This window comes from Lepus europaeus, chromosome 15 (assembly GCF_033115175.1).
Source record: "Lepus europaeus isolate LE1 chromosome 15, mLepTim1.pri, whole genome shotgun sequence".
NCBI classification, from domain to species: Eukaryota; Metazoa; Chordata; class Mammalia; order Lagomorpha; family Leporidae; genus Lepus; species Lepus europaeus.
The window spans coordinates 405,412-424,820 of NC_084841.1; the positions used below are offsets into that span (position 1 = coordinate 405,412).

The 19,409-nt window shown below is 58.9% G+C and overlaps 1 protein-coding gene across 4 annotated transcripts in view; it reads left to right on the plus strand.

Moving 5' to 3' along the window:
- Positions 1-6,325: 6,325 nt before the first annotated feature.
- The window catches only part of CEP72 (centrosomal protein 72), a 28,956-nt gene continuing 15,872 nt past the window's right edge, over positions 6,326-19,409 (plus strand). For 3 of the 4 annotated variants that reach the window (XR_009868115.1, XM_062212596.1, XM_062212595.1), the window contains exons 1-5: positions 6,326-6,424; positions 12,046-12,173; positions 14,021-14,213; positions 16,887-16,995; positions 17,392-17,570. Coding sequence is in view for 3 of the 4 variants with exons in the window: in XM_062212596.1 (XP_062068580.1) it covers positions 6,346-6,424; positions 12,046-12,173; positions 14,021-14,213; positions 16,887-16,995; positions 17,392-17,570 (688 nt within the window). In the remaining variant the exon portion in view is untranslated. Of the gene's footprint in view, positions 6,425-12,045; positions 12,174-14,020; positions 14,214-16,886; positions 16,996-17,391; positions 17,571-19,409 lie in introns of those variants that run through there. The other variant, XM_062212597.1, reaches the window with a different exon arrangement.

Here is a 19,409-nt window from a genome sequence, read left to right on the forward strand (position 1 = left end):
CTGCAGAGTGGACCTTGCCCAGATGTCCTGGGTCAGCATCACAGAACAGGGCGTGCTGGCGCGGCGACAGTGAGCGCTCTGGGACAGTTTGACACACAGCCTCCCTGTAGGAAGGGACGGGAATCCCTGAGACAGGGCGTCCAGGGGTGGGGCCGTGTGGGGCGCGGGGACAGCAGGGGGTCTTCCTGCCATGGCTGGGGCACCATCCTGTTCCTGCACCACACGTGTTCCTGGTTATTAAAAAATAAAAACCCGGCGCCGTGGCTTAACAGGCTAACCCTCCGCCTTGCGGCGCCGGCACACCGGGTTCTAGTCCCGGTTGGGGCGCCGGATTCTATCCCGGTTGCCCCTCTTCCAGGCCAGCTCTCTGCTATGGCCCGGGAAGGCAGTGGAGGATGGCCCAAGTCCTTGGGCCCTGCACCCCATGGGAGAACAGGAAAAGCACCTGGCTCCTGGCTTCGGATCAGCACGATGCGCCGGCCGCAGTGGCCATTGGAGGGTGAACCAATGGCAAAAAGGAAGACCTTTCTCTCTGTCTCTCTCTCTCACTATCCACTCTGCCTGTCAAAATAAATAAATAAATAAAATAAAGAAAGCAACGCCCCTCCCATAGAAAGAGCACAGAGAGCCTCCTCGTCCAGGGCGAGTGCCTGGGGCTGGGCAGTCAGGCAGGGCTGCTCAGAGTGCCGCTCCCTGGGGCGCCCGGATTCCCAGGCTCCCACTCTGCAGCCGCTCGGCTCCGCCCGGGGAAAGGTGCATCCCAGGGGTGCCCGCCGTGCCGTGCCGAGTGTGTGGCAGCTTTGGGGTCTGAGCAGACCCACAGACCCCTTGGCCCTCTGCGCCGGGAGCCCCTCACTCCACAGGCACAGCACCGAGGAGAGGCCAGGCAGCGGGCTGTGCAGCTGCAGACAGCTGGAGAGCCCAGACCAGGGCCCGCTGGAGGCCCTCGCCTATCGCCCTCACCTGTTACAAGCTCTGGCCCAGGTGCTTGGGGCTGAGGAGGTAACAGTGGATGACGTGGGGCCATTGCTGTGGCACAGTGGGCAAAGCTGCCCCCTGCTGAGCCGGCATCCCGCATGGGCGCTGGTTCGAGTCCTGGCTGCTCCACTTCCAATCCAGCTCTCTGCTGTGGCCTGAGAAAGCAGTAGAAGATGGCCCAAGTCCTTGGGCCCCTGCACTCACAGGCGAGACCTGAAAGAAGCTCTTGGCTCCTGGCTTCATATCGGCACAGCTCCGGCCATTTTGGCCAACTGGGGAGTGAACCAGCAGATGGAAGACCCCCCCCACTCTGTTTCTCTGCCCCTCCTTCTCTCTGTGTAACTCTGACTTTCAAATAAATAAATACGTCTTAAAAAAAAAAAAAGAAGAAGAAGAAGAACAGTGATGAGCCAGTGAGGGCAGAGGGCAGAGCGGCTGGATGCCTGGCTGTGTGGACGTGTCCCCCTGGGCATTCCACACAGTAGGCAGGGCCAACCCAGTGGCCCAGGTCAGGTGCCCAGGATGTGGGCACAGTCAGCTTCCAGAGCCCAGTCAGCCTGAGGATGGGGTCAGTGGGGAACAGCAGGCTCTTCTGGTGTGTGGGGGCGGGGGTGGCTGGAGTCCCCTCGTGTGCTCCCCAGAGACTGGCATGCCCGGCCCAGCCCCACCCCTGGCTGCTGTGTCCCAGGGACCTGCACTTCCTAGGGAGCCCACACAGGAAAGAGCGGCGAGAGCTGCATCCGGGCCCCACTCTGCCCTCGCTGGCTTTGAGAACTGACCCTCTGGCACCTGGTTTCCCTCTTGGGGACAACGTGGCCCAGCCCTCGGGCGAGAGCAGGCCCTGTGGACTGGTGGAGGCCATTGGTTTGCAGCAGGCACTTCCGCCAGCCAGCCACCCAAGGCGACACCACCCACAGCCTCTGCCCTCCATGTGCTGGGGTGTGAGCTCGGGGTGCAGATGGCAGACCCCACTGTTCTCGCCTTGAACAGGCTGTGGCCAAGGGAGGGCCACAGCCTCACAGAAGCCCCGGTCCTGCGGAGAAAACGTTCACGATCATGGCGGTACCACCACCAAGACGTCCCTCCAGTGCCTCCTGCCTGTGGCCAGCACAGTTACCCGCGGGCTGGAGCGACGCCTGTCGGCTCCGTCACCCGCGGTCCAGAGTGATGTCCTCTGTCTACAATGTCCCACCTGAACAGGGTGCCTGTCCACGATGGGCCGAGGGGTGGCGTGGGCGGACCCGGGTGACTCTCAGAGGCTGTGACTGCCCACCCCCTCACCCACCCCTGGCACAGTGACTGTGTCTGCCCAGGGCTTTCCTACAATCGCCCAGTGGGGTCCCCTGTGGCTGTGACACACACGTTTGCTCCAAGAGATGATTGCACAGGCTCCGTGGGCAGTGAATGCACAATCGCCCACATGTGCATGGGAAAAACACGCCACGTGTGTGTGTGTGCACACGTGTGCACCGGCACTCCCATCCTGCTCGTGCGCCGGTTCCCGCCTGTAGCAGAGCGGCTCCCACACACGTCTGCCTCCTTACCTGGCGTTCTGGGACAGCCACAGGTGTGATGGCATCCAGTGCTCGATGGCCACCGGCTGCCTCCAAGGGCGTCCACGGCAGCCAGCCGCGTGGGGACGAGGTGGAAGGGTGCAGGTGTCACCCCCATGGTGAGAAAGGCAAACCTTGCCCCAGGTCATCTCAGGCACGAGTGACCTCGCATGGGGCTGTGGAGTACATGCAGGTGGGCAGAAAACACTTACATTTATTTATTTCCACCTACTTGAAACAGAGAGAGAGAGAGAGAGAGAGAGAATATCATCCATTCACTGGCTCACTCCCCAGAGGTGCACAGTCCAGGCTGGGCCAGACTGAAGCCAGGAGCTGGCGCTCAGCCCAGGTCTTCCACGTGGCTGGCAGGGCCCAAGGCTGAGGCTTCACCCTTCTCCCAGGAGGCACAGGCAGCGTGGAGGAGCCAGCCCCGTCTCACGCTCAGTCTCCCAGCATTCTCCTCTTCGCACCTGTCATCCCACGCACCTGCCTCGGGTTCCGGGAAGAGGGGAAGTCCGCAGGCCGGAGCCGACGTCTGAGCGGAGTCCAGGGGCTAGGGGCCGGGTGCAGCCGCGGTGCGGGACTTCAAATGTGCCGCGGAGGAAGGCGGTCAGAGCCACGCAGGTGAGTCAGGGCCATTGTTGTGCGTATCTGACCACCAGCCGGAGCCACAGGACAAGTGTTTGCGCACGGAGCGAAGCCGTGTGTCTAATTGGTTTTTAAAGGCCGCAGCTTCCTGCTCTGGACACTGAGCAGGGCCCTTTGCAAACAGCTCTGTGGGGACTGTGCTCTGAGCACGTGGCCTCCGCTGTGGCCTCCCAGCCCGCAGTGCAGGCCTGAGTTCTCTGCCGGCTGGGGGTCCGCACCAGTGCTGATGAGCCCGTTTACTGCCCTGTAAACTGGGCAGCTGGGCGTGAGTCTCTTCCCCATTGGGTCCCATGGCCAAAGTCTGAGGGCCTCCAGGGAGCAGCCGAGTCGTGCTGGGGCCCTGAGGAAACTGGGCCAAGTCCAGGACTTGCTGGCAGGTGCCCACGGAACACCTATGTTCTCCCCATCAGCCGCTGCCCCCAGTGGGCCCCTCCCTGTCCTAGGACAGCGGCCCCAGTGCAGCCTGCTCCGCCCTGGGGGCTCACGCCTGCGGGCACCTGTGCCGTGTGGCGCACCATCCAGCCGCCTCCTAGGCTCCCCCGTGTCTCGGAGTGCGAGGGGCTGGAGGTGCTGAGGGCCTGCCCGGGGAGCTCTCCCGTGAGGACGTCCTTCCCCAGCACGCGTGATCACGCGTGTGGTCATCCCCGCTGCTCGAGCACCAGCCTCGGCTCAGGGCCTGCTCTGGGATACATCTGTGCTCCCCAGACTGCTGCCCGTGGCCTTGTGCAAACCACGCCAGGCCGGAGCAACAGCTCGCCCGTTCCGGGGCCGTGGGAAGCAGCCTGCCTGCCTCTCCAGCTCCTGGGCTTGTGGCCAGGGGGCTCCGGCCTCTGCCAGGTCCCTCTCCTCTGTACCTTATGAGGACCTACGTGATTGCCCTCGGGGCCGCCCACATAACCCAAGGTGACCCCCTCAGGGGTCATCACATCGCCTGCCACTTATGGGGCCACTCGGAGCGAGGGTGTTTGTCCTGTCCGTCTGTCTGCTGTAACAGACCTCACAGAGGGGCCCAAGCTCCAGCACTGGTTCCTCAGGCTCCAGGGGCCGGAAGTCCCGGTCAGGGGAGGGCGTGGCAGACAGGGGCGGGGCCTCTGCACTCTGACCTTGCAGCTGTCCTAGGTGCCCCTCCCATACCCCACAGAGGGGCTGGGGCAGCATCCGGTTCCACAGGACCCACAGGACTGGCTGCGCAGCGGCTCAGCTGAGTGAAGGGAACGGTCACTTTCACCCGCAGGGGCAGAGGAGTGGCCGTGAGAGTGACAGCGACAGAGTGACAGTGTGACAGTGACAGTGAGTGACAGAGCGACCGAGGAGAGTGACAGAGGAGTGGGGTGGGGGTCCCCACTCAGGAGGAGCAGTGTGGCTGAGCCTTGGGGGAAGAGGAGTCCTTTTGCTCCGCCTGCCCCCGCCAGGCTCCGCCCTGACCCCCAAGTGCAGGGGGCCCCCCACCCCCACAGGTCCAGGACCAGCCCAGTGCTCGCTCTCCCTCAGCTGTGGTCTGGGCCAGCAGGAGGCACCTCCTCATCCCAAGGTTGTTGCTGCAGCTCCAGGCATCACAGCTGTGTTCAAGGCAAGGAGTCAAGGTCATGACCCCTGCCAGCTGCACTTTTCCTTCTTCCAGAAAAGAAGAACTTTACCCACAAATGTCGCTGCAGCTCCATGCTTGCTTCTCACTGGCCAGGGCTGGGCACTCGGTGCTGGAAACAGGCGGGCAGCACCTAGTCCCCTTATTTATGTACTTTTTTTTCATTTTTATTTTTATTTTGACAGGCAGAGTGGACAGTGAGAGAGAGAGAGACAGAGAGAAAGGTCTTCCTTTGCCGTTGGTTCACCCTCCAATGGCTGCTGCAGCTGATCCGAAGGCAGGAGCCAGGTGCTTCTCCTGGTCTCCCATGGGGTGCAGGGCCCAAGGACTTGGGCCATCCTCCACTGCACTCCCGGGCCACAGCAGAGAGCTGGCCTGGAAGAGGGGCAACCGGGACAGAATCCGGCGCCCCAACCGAAACTAGAACCCGGTGTGCCGGAGGATTAGCCTAGTGAGCCGGGGTGCCGGCCCCCCTCATTTATTTACAAGGGCAGAGTTGGAGAGCCAGAGAGCTTCCCTGTCCTGGTTCACTCCCCTAACGCTGCAACCCCCAGCCTGGGCCAGGCTGAACCAGGAGGCAGGAACTAGGGGTCCAAGAACGTGGGCCACCTTGTGCTGCACTGGCCCTGACCCAGGGGACTGGGCACCAGGGGCACTCGACGACCAGCAGCCGGGGTTTGGGCGTTAGAAAGGTCAAGTGTCCCAAGGAGTGGCAGAGGCCGCCTGGTGCAGGTGCACGGGGACGAGCAGGCTACACCCGCAGGGCGCTTGTCGGGTCTGCTCGCTGCTGAACCTCTGCTTCTCCCCATGCGCCATGACTTGTTTCCGTTGGATTCCACGGCGGGAGAGGAGCCGGCAGCCCGCCGACCCCAGGAAACCCAGGGAATTTGTTCCCGGCGGCGGGCATGAACCGCGCAGGTGCGGCACGGGCCTCGTCCTGCCCCACGCTCCACGCCCAGGCCCGGAGCGCCCACCACGCCGCACCTCCCCGGCCCAGCGTGCCTCCCGGGCGGCTACGGCCCGAGGACGTAGTCAACGAGCGGGTGCAGCCGGGGCGGCCACACCGAGGGTCCCATCACGCGGAGCGGCCCCCGCGCCCCTCCAGACAGCGAGACACCGCCCGCCCGACAGCGGGAGCGGCGCCCACCAGACACGCGGGCACCTGCGGCCCCAGCCGCGCGGAACTCGGACAGAGGGGCCGGGGCGGGAGTGGAGCCCTGCGAGGCGCGGCGGAGGGGGTGGGGGTCCCCACTCGCCCACGTCCCAGCCGCGTCTCTTGAGCACTCCCGGGGAGGGCAGGGCTTGTGGCGCGGCCCTGGCTCCAGAGGGTCGAGCGCGGCCTGGGCGACAGTTGGGGGGTGGTCCCGTGTCCTGCCGCGGGGACGCCAGGTCTGACTCGACCCCTTCCCCACGTCCCCAGCCGCCCGGGGCTCGCCCCGCCCTCGCCGCCCCGGCCCCGCCCTCGCCGCCCCGGCCCCGCCCTCGCCGCCCCGGCCCCGCCCCCTCCTGCCCCCCCGCCCCTCGACGTTAGCCCGCCCCTCGCACTGCGCAGGCGCGGCGCGCGGCGTTCGGTTTGGAGACATGGCGTCGGCGCCGCGGCTGGTGCTGTGCGAGGAGAGGATCCGGGAGAAGAGCGGTCTGGCGCCTCACCGCGACCTGGGTGCGCGGGCCGACGGGCCGGGGCTTCCCCGGGGCGGCCGCTCGCGCGGTGCTGCCCTCCTCACGCGGGGCCCGCGCCCTCCGCGGCTTCCCTGGTTTGTGCGGTCTGGGCAGCGGCCCGCCCGCTTGCTCCGGCCTGGAGTCCGCGCTGGCGGCTGACCGGCTCCTGGGCGATTTCCGGCGGGCCCTGTGGCCCTGCACTCGCGTGCTTTGAAACTTCTAGCCTGCTCGGTTCCGCCCCCTCCCCCGCGATAAGTCCCTGCTCGCGTCGGAGGGGGAGGCTGAGCGCCCCTGCGCGGGCTGCCTGGCGGGGACCGGCGTGGCCAGGCCGAGCCTGCGAAGCCGGGGCCCGGAGCTCAGTCCCGGCCTCCCGCGGGGCCGCAGGTGCCTGGCGGGGACCGGCGTGGCCAGGCCGAGCCTGCGAAGCCGGGGCCCGGAGCTCCGTCCCGGCCTCCCGCGGGACCTGGCGAGGACCGGCGTGGCCAGGCCGAGCCTGCGAGACCGGGGCCCGGAGCTCCGTCCCGGCCTCCCGCGGGGCCGCAGGTGCCTGGCGAGGACCGGCGTGGCCAGGCCGAGCCTGCGAAGCCGGGGCCCGGAGCTCCGTCCCGGCCTCCCGCGGGGCCGCAGGTGCCTGGCGAGGACCGGCGTGGCCAGGCTGAGCCTGCGAGACCGGGGCCCGGAGCTCCGTCCCGGCCTCCCGCGGGGCCGCAGGTGCCTGCGCAGGGAGCTGGATCAGAAGTGGAGCAGCCGGGACCAGGCGCGGCCCACGGGTGGATGCGGTGTTGCTTCTCAGCTCCCTGAGAGCCGGCCTGGGCTTGGTTTCCTCCTGTGGCTGCAAATCCGTTCGCTTCGGAATAGCTCGGGGTTCTGGCGTCTTGTACCCCCAGAGAGACTGACCTCAACAGAGACAGGCTGTTTTATTGAAGCAAAGAGGGAGACAGTCTCCGAAGAGCATAGGAAGAGTGGGCGGTAGGGGGCTTGCCGCTGCCAGGAAGTGGGGAGTAGGGGGCTTTAGGAGCCTCTGGGAACTTTCTTCGGATCTGTGCAGCTGACGTCTTGCCAGGAGCCTGGGGGAGATAGAGCATGGTTCCTGCACCAGGGTCTCAAACAGGGGTGGTGGGATAACATCTTGTGAGCTTTATTGCCCTTTACAATCTTGTTTATTTCTTGCTTTGCATGTCTTTTTCATTTGTTTGATAATGACAGAGATCTCCCACCGGCTGGCTCACTCCCCAGATTCCGGCTGTGGCCGAAGCTGGGGGCTGGAAACCGAGTCTCCCAAGTGGGTGGCAGGCGTCCAGCTCTTTGAGCCACCACCCAGTGTCCCAGGGTGTGCACCGGGAGGGAACTGGAGTTAGGATCAGCAGGCCTTGAGCCCAGATGCTGATGTGGGAGGGGTCCTACCGGTGTCTTGACCCTTACAACAAATGGCTGCTTCAGAAGTCTTTTTTTTTTTTTAATTTGACAGAGTTATAGACAGTGAGAGAGACAGAGACAAAGAGAAAGGGCTTCCCTCCGTTGGTTCACCCCCTAAGTGGCTGCAAGGGCCAGCGCTGCACCCATTCGAAGCCAGGAGCCAGGTGCTTCCTCCTGGTCTCCCATGCGGGTGCAGGGCCCAAGCACTTGGGCCATCCTCCACTGCCCTCCCGGGCCACAGCAGAGAGCTGGCCTGGAAGAGGAGCAACTGGGACTAGAGCTGGCACTGCAGGCGCAGGTTTAACCTAGTGTGTCATGGTGCTGGCCCCCCTCAAAAGTCATTTTTTAAAAACATTTGTTTGAAAGGCAGATTTACAGAGAGAGAGGGCGAGATACAGGAATCTTCCATTCTCTGGTGCACTCCCCAAAGGGCTGCAACTGCCGGGGCTGAGCCAGGCCGATACCAGGAGCTTCATCCAGGTCTCCCACGTGGTTGCAGGGGCTCAGGTACTTGGGCCATCTTCCTCTGCTTTCCCAGGCCGTTAGCAGAGAGCCGGATTGGAAGTAGAGCAGCTTGAACCAGCTCCCACGTGGGACGCCAGCGCTGCAGACGCCTTTTCCTGCTCCGCCAGAACGCCATTATTCTGCAGCGCTTCCTTGGGTTTTCATCTTTGTGCTTCCGGCTTCCTGCCACCCTGTGATTTGCCGGGATGCTTTGAGTGCCTCGTTTTGACAAGTCCTAGATCTTTTCCATTAGGGAGTATTTTCTTCTTTTTTTATTTTTTTAGGATTTGTTTATTTATTTGAAAGAGTTACACAGAGAGTGGAGAGGCAGAGAGAGAGAGAGGTCTTCCATCTGCTGGTTCACTCCCCAATTGGCTGCAACGGCTGGAGCTGCGCCGATCCGAAGCCAGGAGCCAAGAGCTTAATCTGGGTCTCCCATGCAGGTGCAAGGGCCCAAGCACTTGGGCCATCTTCCACTGCTTTCCCAGGCCATAGCAGAGAGCTGGATCAGAAGAGTAGGCAGAACTAGAACCGGCGCCCATATGGGATGCCAGCGCTTCTGGCCAGGGCATTAACCCGCTGCGCCACAGTGCCAGCCCCGGCCCCGGGGGTGTTTTCTTTCTACCTTGAGTGCTCAGGGCAGTCTTCAGTGGCTGTGGGTTTCTCTGAGAACGTGAACAGGGCTGTGCTTGGTCCTCCAGGGAGAGGAGCCTCTGGTGCCGAGCCCCTCCCCTCTGGTGATGTCTTCAGTGTCTTCAGTTTCCAGAAGTTTGATATGCTGTCCGGGCGTGGCATTTTTTGGCTTATTCTGTTGAGTTTTCTAAGGTATAGAAAGTATACATGTGCACCTGGAGCCAAATTTGGAAGTTTTCAGACACCATTTCTTCAATTTTTAAAAAAAACATGAGCCATTGTCTTTCATTTCTCTTTTTAACTCTAGTAGTAATGTGTTGAGCATAATGGGTGTGAGTGTGTGTAATGGGTGAGTGTGGTGAGTGTGATAGGTGTGAGTGTGTGGTGAGTGAGTGTGACGGGTGTGAGTGTGTGGCGAGTGTGATGGGTGTGATGAGGGAGATGGATCTGTTTCCATCAGTCTTTATGGCTATTCAAGTTTTTTTGGGCCAATCCCATAATACTCTGGAGCTATGGTTAATTTCTGCTTCAGTTACTGTAATTTTCATTCCTGAAATTTGTTTTCTCTCTTCTGTACATCTGGCTTTCTGCCTGTACTTTTTCATTCAGTTCAAAATGTTGCAATTGCTCATTGAAGTATTTTTGTGAGAGTTGTTTTGAAATTGTTAGGTCGTTCTCTCTCAGTTTTCTCTGGCTCTTGGTCCTTTTCGATTGTATTGATGACATCTGCAGTATCGTGTTACGACATTCTCCTTCCTGTGTAGGTTTCCATGGCTTGTGTTATGAATTCTGCTTCCTGTTTAAGTCTTGGACTCATCGCTACTGTTATGAATTCTGCTTCCTCTTCATCGTATTTCATTTGTTTGAAGGGCAGGGGGAGATCCATCTTCCATGTATTCTCCAAATGGCTGTAGCAGCTGGGGCTGGCCCCGGCCAAAGCCCAGAGCCCAGAGCTCCAACGAGGTTTTCCACATGAGTGGCAGGGGCCCAAGTACTTGGGCCATCTTTTGAGACACTCTCTAATGTGGGATGCCAGCCTTCTACTTCCTCTTTAGATCTCTGTGGTCATGGCTGGTGTGTTGACATTCTGCCCCTTCTGAATCTTGACCTCATCACAGGTGTTACATAATGAACTCTTCCTGTGAGGGTCTCCTTACTCATCCCTGGTGTTAGGTTGTTATGGTGGGCAGTGAATGTACTACTTTTCAATCCAGGTTTTTGTCTTCCACACAGGTAGAAATACTACATACTAAGTGGAGACTAGAGTTGTATACAAGTAGGAACAGAATTTATTTTACCATGAGGGGATAAACATGTTCATGGACAAGTCTGTGCTTCTCCACACAGAAAATACCCATCAGGAGTGGGCCAAAGGGTTGCACGTGAACGAGAGGACCAGGAATGGTACTGCTAAGTGAAAACAAGAGTGGTTCATCTGATAGTGCACGGAGGAAAGAGCACTGTCTTGCCTTCAACCTCTTTGTAAACAGAGGGGTGGTACTTAACTGGATGCGCAGACAGGGTGGGCTCGAAGCCACAGTGCATTCTGGGAAGGTGGCCTATCGAGCTGACAGTGCGAGAGCATTATTTTGCAGTACAAGTTTAGCTCAGCTAAACTTCATCTAGTTACACCACATTAGCAGAAGCTCTTCCTTTTTAGTTCCCCACACTTGTGGCTGGATTGGTTGTGAATTCTCCTTCGTGCTTAGATATCTACTCATCACTGGTGTCGACGAGTTCTGCTGCCTGTTAGGTTCTCTGTCCCCATTGCTGGCTTCGTTAGGACTTTTCTTCCTGTGCAGATTCGGTTACTCATCGCTGGTGTTACATGTCTTCCTGTCAAGTCTCTGCACTCATTGCTGGTGTTTTTCTTTTTTTCTTTTTTTAAATATTTATTTATTTTATTTGAAAGGCAAGAGTTACGCAGAGGCAGAGAGAGAGGTCTTCCATCCTCTCGTTCACTCTCCAGATGGCCAGAGCTGGGCCAATCCGAAGCCAGGAGCTTCTTCCAGGTCTCCCACGTGGGTGCAGGGGCCCAAGCACATGGGCCATCCTCCACTGCTTTCCCAGGCCATTAGCAGAGAGCTGGATCAGAAGAGGAGCAGCCAGGACTCAAACCGGCACCCGTATGGATGCCAGCACTGCAGGCAGTGGCTTACCCGCTATACCACAGCGCTGGCCCCATTGCTGGTGTTTTGAGTTCTTCCTATGTAGGTTTCTGTACCCATTGCTGGTTTTGTTATGAGTTCTCCTTCCTGTTTAGGTCATGGTACTGACCGCTGGTGTTGTCTGTACTCATTGCTGGCACCTGCTGGGTGCTGCTGGCAGGAGGGTGAAGGGCACCGCTTAGTTACAGCTGGGCCAGGCATCAGGGTCCAGGCCCACAGTCCTGGTGCCAGCCACTAAGGGTCAAGGGAACTGGGAGTCAGGAGGATTCTGGCTAAACTAGCCTCACTGGATTCTTGGTGAGGGCAGGCCAGGCTGGTAAGATGTCACTTGGGAGTGGTGGACAGTGGGAATGGGGGCCAAGCTGACTGGTCTGGGCTCTTCGTAAAACTGGATTTTAGAGGTGCACTGCGGGCCTCGGGGTTTCAGGAACCTGACGAAAGTTATTTAAGCAGAGACTCTGCCAGTGTCTGCTTTATTTTTAAGAATATGAACTGGGGCCAGCGCTGTGGCATAGTGGGTGAAGCCGCCGCCTGCAGTGCTGGCATCCCATATGGATGCCAGTTTGAGTCCTGGCTGCTCCACTTCTGATGCAGCTCTCTGCTGTGGCCTGGGAAAGCAGTAGAAGATGGCCCAAGTCCTTGAGCCCCTGCACCCATGTGGGAGACCCAGATGAAGCTCCTGGCTCCTGGCTTTGGATTGGCTCAGCTCCAGCTGTTGGCAGCCAACTGAGGAGTGAACCAGCAGATGGAAGACCTCTCTGTCTCTCCTCTCTCTTTCTCTGCCTCTCCTTCTCCCTCTGTGTAACTCTGACTTTCAAATAAATAAATACATCTTAAAGAATTTGAACTTTTATTTGTTTTCAATTTTAAAAATATTGAACTGTCTATTTTCCCTTCTTAGCTGAGCTCCAGTCGTTGTCTGTTCCTGGAACTTACCAGGAGAAGATTACTCACTTGGGAAATTCTCTGATGAATTTAACGGGTCTAAGATCTTTGGATCTCTCACGCAACTCCTTGGTTAGTCTGGAGGTAAGTGTGATGAAACAAAGAAGATTACTGCTGTCAGCATCAGCAGAGGCTGCACATGTGGTAAAACAATCTGTTAGTGAAGTACTTAAAGTTCCTATGAACGACGTGCTTAAAGGTTGGCAGGTGTGGTGTTCTGTGTCACATCACGTCCTCACTTGACGTGGGTGATCGGCACTCCGAGACTCTGATGGACATGGTTGAGTCCTCAGAGGAGTGACGTAAGAGGCCAGGAGGTGCAGTGTGCATGCCTGTCACTCCCTACCTCTCGAGGTGTCCGGCCACCTTCTGCACCGCCTCTCTGTGTCTGGCCCCACTCTTGACGGCAGCCAGGCGGACATGGTGTGTGAGCCAGAAGCGGCCGGGCAGAGGCCCATGGTGACGTGGAATGCTGCTTGTAGCTTGATTGGAAGAGAAAGGACACTGGCCCCAGACGTGGTGCTTTATGGAAAGCACACCTCATACAAGGCACAGGAGCCCTGCTCAGCTCCGCTGTGGCTCCCATCCCAAGGGGTACTTGTCTGTACACCTCCCCAACCTGAGGTTTTCAATCTGTAAATGTAAAATGGGATTGTGTGCAGATTAAGTGAGATTGTGTAAGTCACTAAGCTTGGCACGAAAGAGAACTCGGTAGCTGTTGACTGCCGTACCATAACATTTCAAACTTCATGCATAGTTGTCCCACTGTGTAAAACCTTGCTCTGTGTGTTCTAACAAGTGTGTGTGTTTACTTCAGTTGGTCAGTTCTTATTTGTAAGAAAACATCCGGGGGCTGGCGCTGTGGCGTACGGGGTGAAGTCACCACCTACAGTGCTGGCATCCCACATGGGCATTGGTTTGAGTCCCGGCTGCTCTGCTTCCCATCCAGCTCCCTACTAATGGCGTGGGAAAGCAGTGGAAGATGGCCCAAGTGCTCGAGGCCCTGCACCCACATGGGAGACTCGGATGAGGCTCCTGGCTTCAGCCTGGCTCGGCCCTGACTATTACAGCTATTTGGAGAATGAAAAAAACAGTGGAAGATCTCTGTCTCCCCACCCCCACCCCCATAATTCTGACTTTCAAATAAATCTTTTTTTAAAAAGTTCCATTTTTTTCTTAAATATTTATTTTTTATTTGAAAGGCAGAGTTACAGAGGCAGGGAGAGAGACAGAGACAGTGAGGTCTCCCGTCCACTGGTTCACTCCCCAAAAGGCCGCAGCAGCCTGAGCTAGGTCCTTCCAAAGCCAGGAGCCTGGAGCTGCTTCTGGGTCTCCTGTGTGGCTGCAGGGGCCCAAGCACTTGTGCCATCTTCTGCTGCTTTCCCAGGCCATAGCAGAGAGCTGGATCGGAAGTGGAGCAGTTGGAACTTGAACTGGTGCCTGTTTGGGATGCCAGCACTGCAGGCGGCGGCTTTATCCACAGTGCCTCAGTGCAGGTCCCAAAATGTTCCGTTTTCAACACAGAGTAGAAAGTTATGGCAGCTGGCTTGCAGATGCAGCCAGACTCCCTAGGCAAACAGGATGTCGGAGCAGCCGACACGAGAGAGGAAATCCAGGGACAGTGAAGGGAGGCGGAAGGTGACTTTGTAACTCAGCGTCCAGCAGACTGTACAGCCCACAGAACTCGCAGTGAGGAAGGGGGAGGGACCGTGAGCTGGGCTACAAACCGCTTGCTGCGCCTGCTCCGGGTGGGCCGCTCCTCAGACACCTGGCCTCGCAAGACCTGTGGAGAAGCCTCCCGTTGACCGCTCTGCCTGAGGCCGTCCCTGTCCCGAGCGGGCCGGCGAGGGTGTTTCCCACGTTGTTGGCGGCCTATTTGCTCTGTGTTACTCTTCAAAGTGTGTGCTGACGTGCCCGTGTCCTGTGAACAGGGCATTCAGTACCTGACTGCACTGGAAAGCCTCAACCTCTACTACAACTCCATCTCCTCGCTGGCAGAAGTGTTTCGGCTCCACTCCCTGACCGAGCTGCGGGACGTGGACTTCCGGCTGAACCCCGTGGTGAAGAGCGAGTCTGATTACCGCCTGTTTGTGGTGCACATGCTCCCCAGGCTGCAGCAGCTGGGTAGGTGGTGGATGCTGGCTGCCCTGTGTCTTCACCGGGGCTGTGGCAGGAAAGCTGCCTGGGAGGGCAGGGCCCTGCAGTTTCACAAGAGGCTGTGTGTCTTACCTGCGTGTAGGTGGAGACTGCAGTCCGTGTCTGTCCTAGGACAGCACCTGGCATGGCCAAGAGCCCGTTGTGTTCCACGGGATTTCTCTTGGTACTGGGATCAGAGATGGTGTGCACTTGTTCACAGCCGGGCCCCTTCTGCACCCAGAAAGAAAAGGATCAGTGAGGGGCCAGCGCCGTGGCTCACTTGGTTAATCCTCCGCCTGCGGCACCATATGGGCACCAGTTCTAGTCCTGGTTGCTCCTCTTCCGGCCCAGCTCTCTGCTGTGGCCCTGAAAGGCAGTGGAGGATGGCCCAAGTGCTTGGGCCCTGCACCTGCATGGGAGACCAGGAGGAGGCACCTGGCTCCTGGCTTCAGATCGGTGTAGCTCCGTCTGTAGCGGCCATTTGAGGGGTGAACCAATGGAAGGAAGACCTTTCTGTCCCTCTCTCTCACTGTCTAACTCTGTCAAATTAAAAAAAGAAAAGAAAAGGATCAGAGGGTTTGTCTCCTGCGTCCTAAGTTCTCAAGCGTGTCCTGGTCGTTAGGGTTCTTTTGGGAGACTGACATCTGTGTGTTGATTTCAAATCGACAACAGCAAAAAGAGGAATGTGGCTGCAGCGGTGAGCAGCCTGTGGGGAATCTGCACCGGCCCGACCTGGCCGGCCAGGTTCATCTGCACACCCGGCGGGGTCCACGGAGGAGGCGGAAGGGCTTCAGAAAGTCAGGGGTTTTTAAGCCAGGGAAAAGTACACACTCACGTAAATGCAGATGAGAGAAAGAGAAGGGGAAGGGAGGGAGGGGGTCTGGGCCATCTCATACCATAGGGAGGCTTCAGAGGTGGGGCTTAACTGACTTCAAAAGGGTGGGGCTGAAGGTGGGGCTTGAGAACTACCCGTGTGCAGGCTCCTTTTTGGGAATCTCAGAAGTGTTCCAGTGTGAGGTGCATGATGGGAGTGGCAGTGCCGGCCATGATGATTTTATTATGAGGAGTATCGTGTTTATTATAATGACCTAAAGGTCGTGTTGGGTTCACTGCCTGCAGGCCATATTGGATATTTCCAGCTGGCACTCATTTGGGGTGCACAGAAAGGGGGGTTCAGGTGGTGCAGAGAGGGTGTTGGTCAGGCTGTCACAGAAAAGAGGTTTTGAATGGTGCAGGCTGGGCTGTGCTGCCGCGGACGGTGCTCTTAGGAGACACGTATGCCGAGGGCCCGCCCCCAAAGCAGACTGGAAACAGGAGGGGAGAGAGGGCCCCGGCCTCCAGACTTTCCTCAGGCACACTGCCCGCCGCCCTGGGCCGCTGTGCACCTGCAGGCTAGGGCTGCCCTGGGAGTTCCTGAAATCACTTCCAGAAGCCTGAAGATAAGCTGCACTGACCGGGCCCGGCCGAGCTCTCTGCCAGCTGCACACTTGCACACCCCAGTGTGCACGGGACGGAGCACCTGGCTGCTCCCAGGAGGCCAGCACAGGGCCCCGGTCCTATGGAGCCTGTCCACATGACTCTTCAACCCCAGGGGGAGGGCATGTCTGTGGGTCCTGCCTGTGACAGGCGGATCAGGGAGCGTCCATGTGCCTCTCTGAGGGCTGCTCGGGGCTGCTCCGTGTGGAGTGCAAAGCTGCAATGTCTGGGAGGCCCAGGGTGTCGGCACAGGCAGCCTCGTGTGTGTGTGTGTGTGTAACTGTATTCTGTGCTCTACGCGGGGTTTCCTTACATCCTGGGTCTGTTCTGGGAGTGCTGGAAGGAGGCCATCCCAGGGAGTCGGTGAAGAGTCCTCTGGGAGGCACCGTGGTCAGCCCTGGGCAGAGTCACGACAGAGCCCGTGTTGCATCGGGCCCGGTCAGTGCAGCTTATCTTCAGGCTTCTGGAAGTGATTTCAGGAACTCCCAGGGCAGCCCTAGCCTGCAGGTGCACAGCGGCCCAGGGCGGCAGGCAGTGTGCCTGAGGAAAGTCTGGAGGCAGGGGCCCTCTTTCCCCTCCTGTTTCCCGTCTGCTTTGGGGGCGGGCCCTCGGCATACGTGTCTCCTGCGTGCTGCCCTAAGAACAGCGAGTGGACCGCACATCCACTCGGCCACGTGTGTGCTGGTGCCTCTTGGGAGCATGGCCCTGCTTCTGAGGCCAAGGCGATAGGCTGTGGGCGTTAACGAGGGCCCCCACAGACGCTGTTTCGTTTGTCGCCATGATTAATTGTAAGGTATTTGACAGGAGTAAGTTCTTGCATTCTAAAGTTTGAGTGTCTAATCCAGTAGCTTATAAATGTTTAAATTTGGCTTTTTCAGAAACGTTAGAGTCTTCATCATGGGTAGTTTTTGGCATCTTAGTTTTAAATCTTTGCTTTCCCTTTGTCTAGAAGGCTTTAGGTTCAGTGTCGTAGAGTGTTTGTGTACAGGAATACGAGAGCTTCCCACCCGGGAGAGGCTTATAGATGACAGGGGGACCTCATGAGATCCTGTGTGTGCCCCTGCTGCACTTGGTGCTCCGTGAGCTCAGAGCTGATTATCGGGGTGCCTGGGGGATGTGCAGGGAGGGTGAGCCTGCGCTGTGTGCCCCAAGTGGGTGACCAGGCCCTGTGGCCTTTCCCCCCAGATGACCGTCCCGTGAGGGACAGTGAACGGAAGGCTTCGCAGCTACACTTTGCTTCCGAGGACTCAGTCGACTCAAGAGAGAGCTTCCCGGCTGCCGTGCGAGCTGGCAGGTATGGGGTCTGCGCCTCAGAGCCGTCCTTAAGCCTGGCCATGGGCAGGACGTGCGCCCCTGCCCTGGCGGGCAGCTGCCCAGGAGAGGACGGAGCTCAGTGTCCTGGTATTTACAAAGCCAAGTGCAGAATGAAAGGGCCCAGGTGAGAAGCAGCCCCTCCCCTCGGCCATGTCGGCTTCCAGGTCCCTGTTCTGGATGTGAGCACTTTAGGCAGGACCATCTGCGTGGATGGAGGGAGCACTTCGTGTCTCATCTCCCCACCCAGGCAAGCACCCCCTTCCTGTCCTGCCCACCCCATGGCCGTGCTTCCTGAGCACAGTAGCTGGGCTGTGCCCACGTGTTTCACCCCCTCGCTGCTGCTGTGCACTGCTCATGCATTGTCTTTTCCTTGCAGACCCCTCCCCTCCCAAGCCAGGTGCACTGACGCCTCTGCCAAGAAGTGCTTGGTCATGGACGCCGATGACGAGGCCGTCCTGAACCTCATAGCCGAGTGCGAGTGGGATCTGAGCAATCCGCCCAGGAGCACCAGCTCCAGCCAGAGGGAGCGCGAGACCGACCTCCGTAGCACCCAGGGTATGCTGCCCTGCCCTTGGTGGGTCCGGCCGGCCCGGACGTTAGTCCCTGGCTTCAGCACGCACAGCTGTCCTTTCCCAAGACCTGTTTTGAAAGATGATGTATTCCTGGAGTCTTCGTGTACTTTGTTCTTTTTCACCAGGAGACCATTTAGTGAGCTCTGGGGTAGTACAAAAGCAAGGCTCTTGGTGGGTGGATGGGGCAGGGGAAAACAGAACGAGGCTTGGGGGATGGCAGCCTTTGAGTTGGCTAGGGGAAGGGGGAGAGTGTCCCCTGGGTCTTTGGAGGGCAGTGAGGGTCTCAGTACAGAGCATGGGAGTAGGAGGGTACACCCCAGGATTTGAGGGATGAATGCCAGGAGCTGGTGTGGACCCTAGCAGCCACAGGATGGATTCCAGGAGGCTAGGGGTAGGTCCCAGGGATCTAGGGCTGAACCCCAACCAGTGGGAGAGGGTGAACCCCCAAGGCTGGTAGATAGGCCCCAGATGTTGGGGGGTGCACCACTGGTGCAGGAGACATTGGATACCTGGAGCTGGGGGAGTGGGCGGCAGCTGGGGAGCCCAGGGGGCCCTGAAGGTATAGGCCTGTGCTGAGGGATGGGAGCAGGGCCAGGCCTCCTGGGAGGTAGGGGCAGAGACTCTGGAGAGGTGCCTGAGAGGGCAAACTGTTCGGACATGGGGATTGAGGGCCACTTCGCCTTGAAGTGGAACTGCAGAAAAAACTGCTGGTTTCCTTGTTCCAGTGAGTCCGAAACTTGCCTTCGGTGGCCATCAGCAGGTACTGCCAGCGCCGGCTGGGGGCATGGTGTCAGGGTGTAGTGCCCTCAGCAGTCTCAGAGTAGTCTAAGAGGTTGTGGGAGAAGAGGCTCTGCTGGCCCCCTGGGTGGCTGATCCTCACCTCTCCCTTGACCTTCCTGGGCCTCCTTGGCTGCTGGGCAGGCCAGGTTGGCCTGGTGCTTCTCCCCTGGGTGTGTCTGAGGTACCTGCCCTCGGTGCTGTGAGGCATCAGGAGTTTGCCTTTGTACAGTCCCAGGTGATTTTCCTAAAATAGGGCTCCTTGCTGACGTCGATGGTCTCCAGGGCCAGCTGCCGGAGACACGGTCTGCTGTCCCTGTTGCTCTCCAAGGAGGAGGCTGCCCCACCCCCACTCCTGGCCTGGCCCCTGGTCTATGCTGGAAGTCCTCATGGTGAAAGCCTTGGGACTTTATCAGGCCAGGGGAGAACCCGAGGCCATCGTTGGAGGCTCCTGGTGGACTTTGGAATGCCCTAGTTTGGACTTGGAGTTGTGAGAGAGAGTTAATGTATCTCAGTCTGTGGTTGAACTTGCATTCTTCCTCAGATACCAGGAAAAGGCAAATGTCAGGTGGCTGGAAGGTCAGGAAGGCCAGGTGTCCCACATGAGCCACGAGGGACCTGTCATTTAGCTGTGAGGAGGCTCTGAGCTCAGGCTGCCTTAGACCTCTGCACACAAGAGGGACCTGGTGAGAGTCCCCATTGACGGGGCCCCGTGTGCCAGTCCACGAGGACGTGCTGAGCAGCTCTGGCGCCATTAGGAGTTCCCAGGAGCTCTGCACGGCCCAGGCGGAGGCGTCAGTTGGGGCTGAAGTCCCTGAGTGAGCAGCTGGCACGAGGAGCTGCCCTCTCGGGTGGCGTGGTGGCGCTCCCCGAGGCTTTAGCTTGCATCTTCCTGACGGCCAGCGGGGTTTTGTCGCTGGCTGTTTGCATGCTTTCTTTTTGAGACTTAAACTCCAGTCTGCCGTATTTTTAGTGGGGTCCTTGTCCTGTTGGTACTGCTGGCTTTTGAAGACAAGGCCCCTTTCTCAGACAGACACACAGAGTT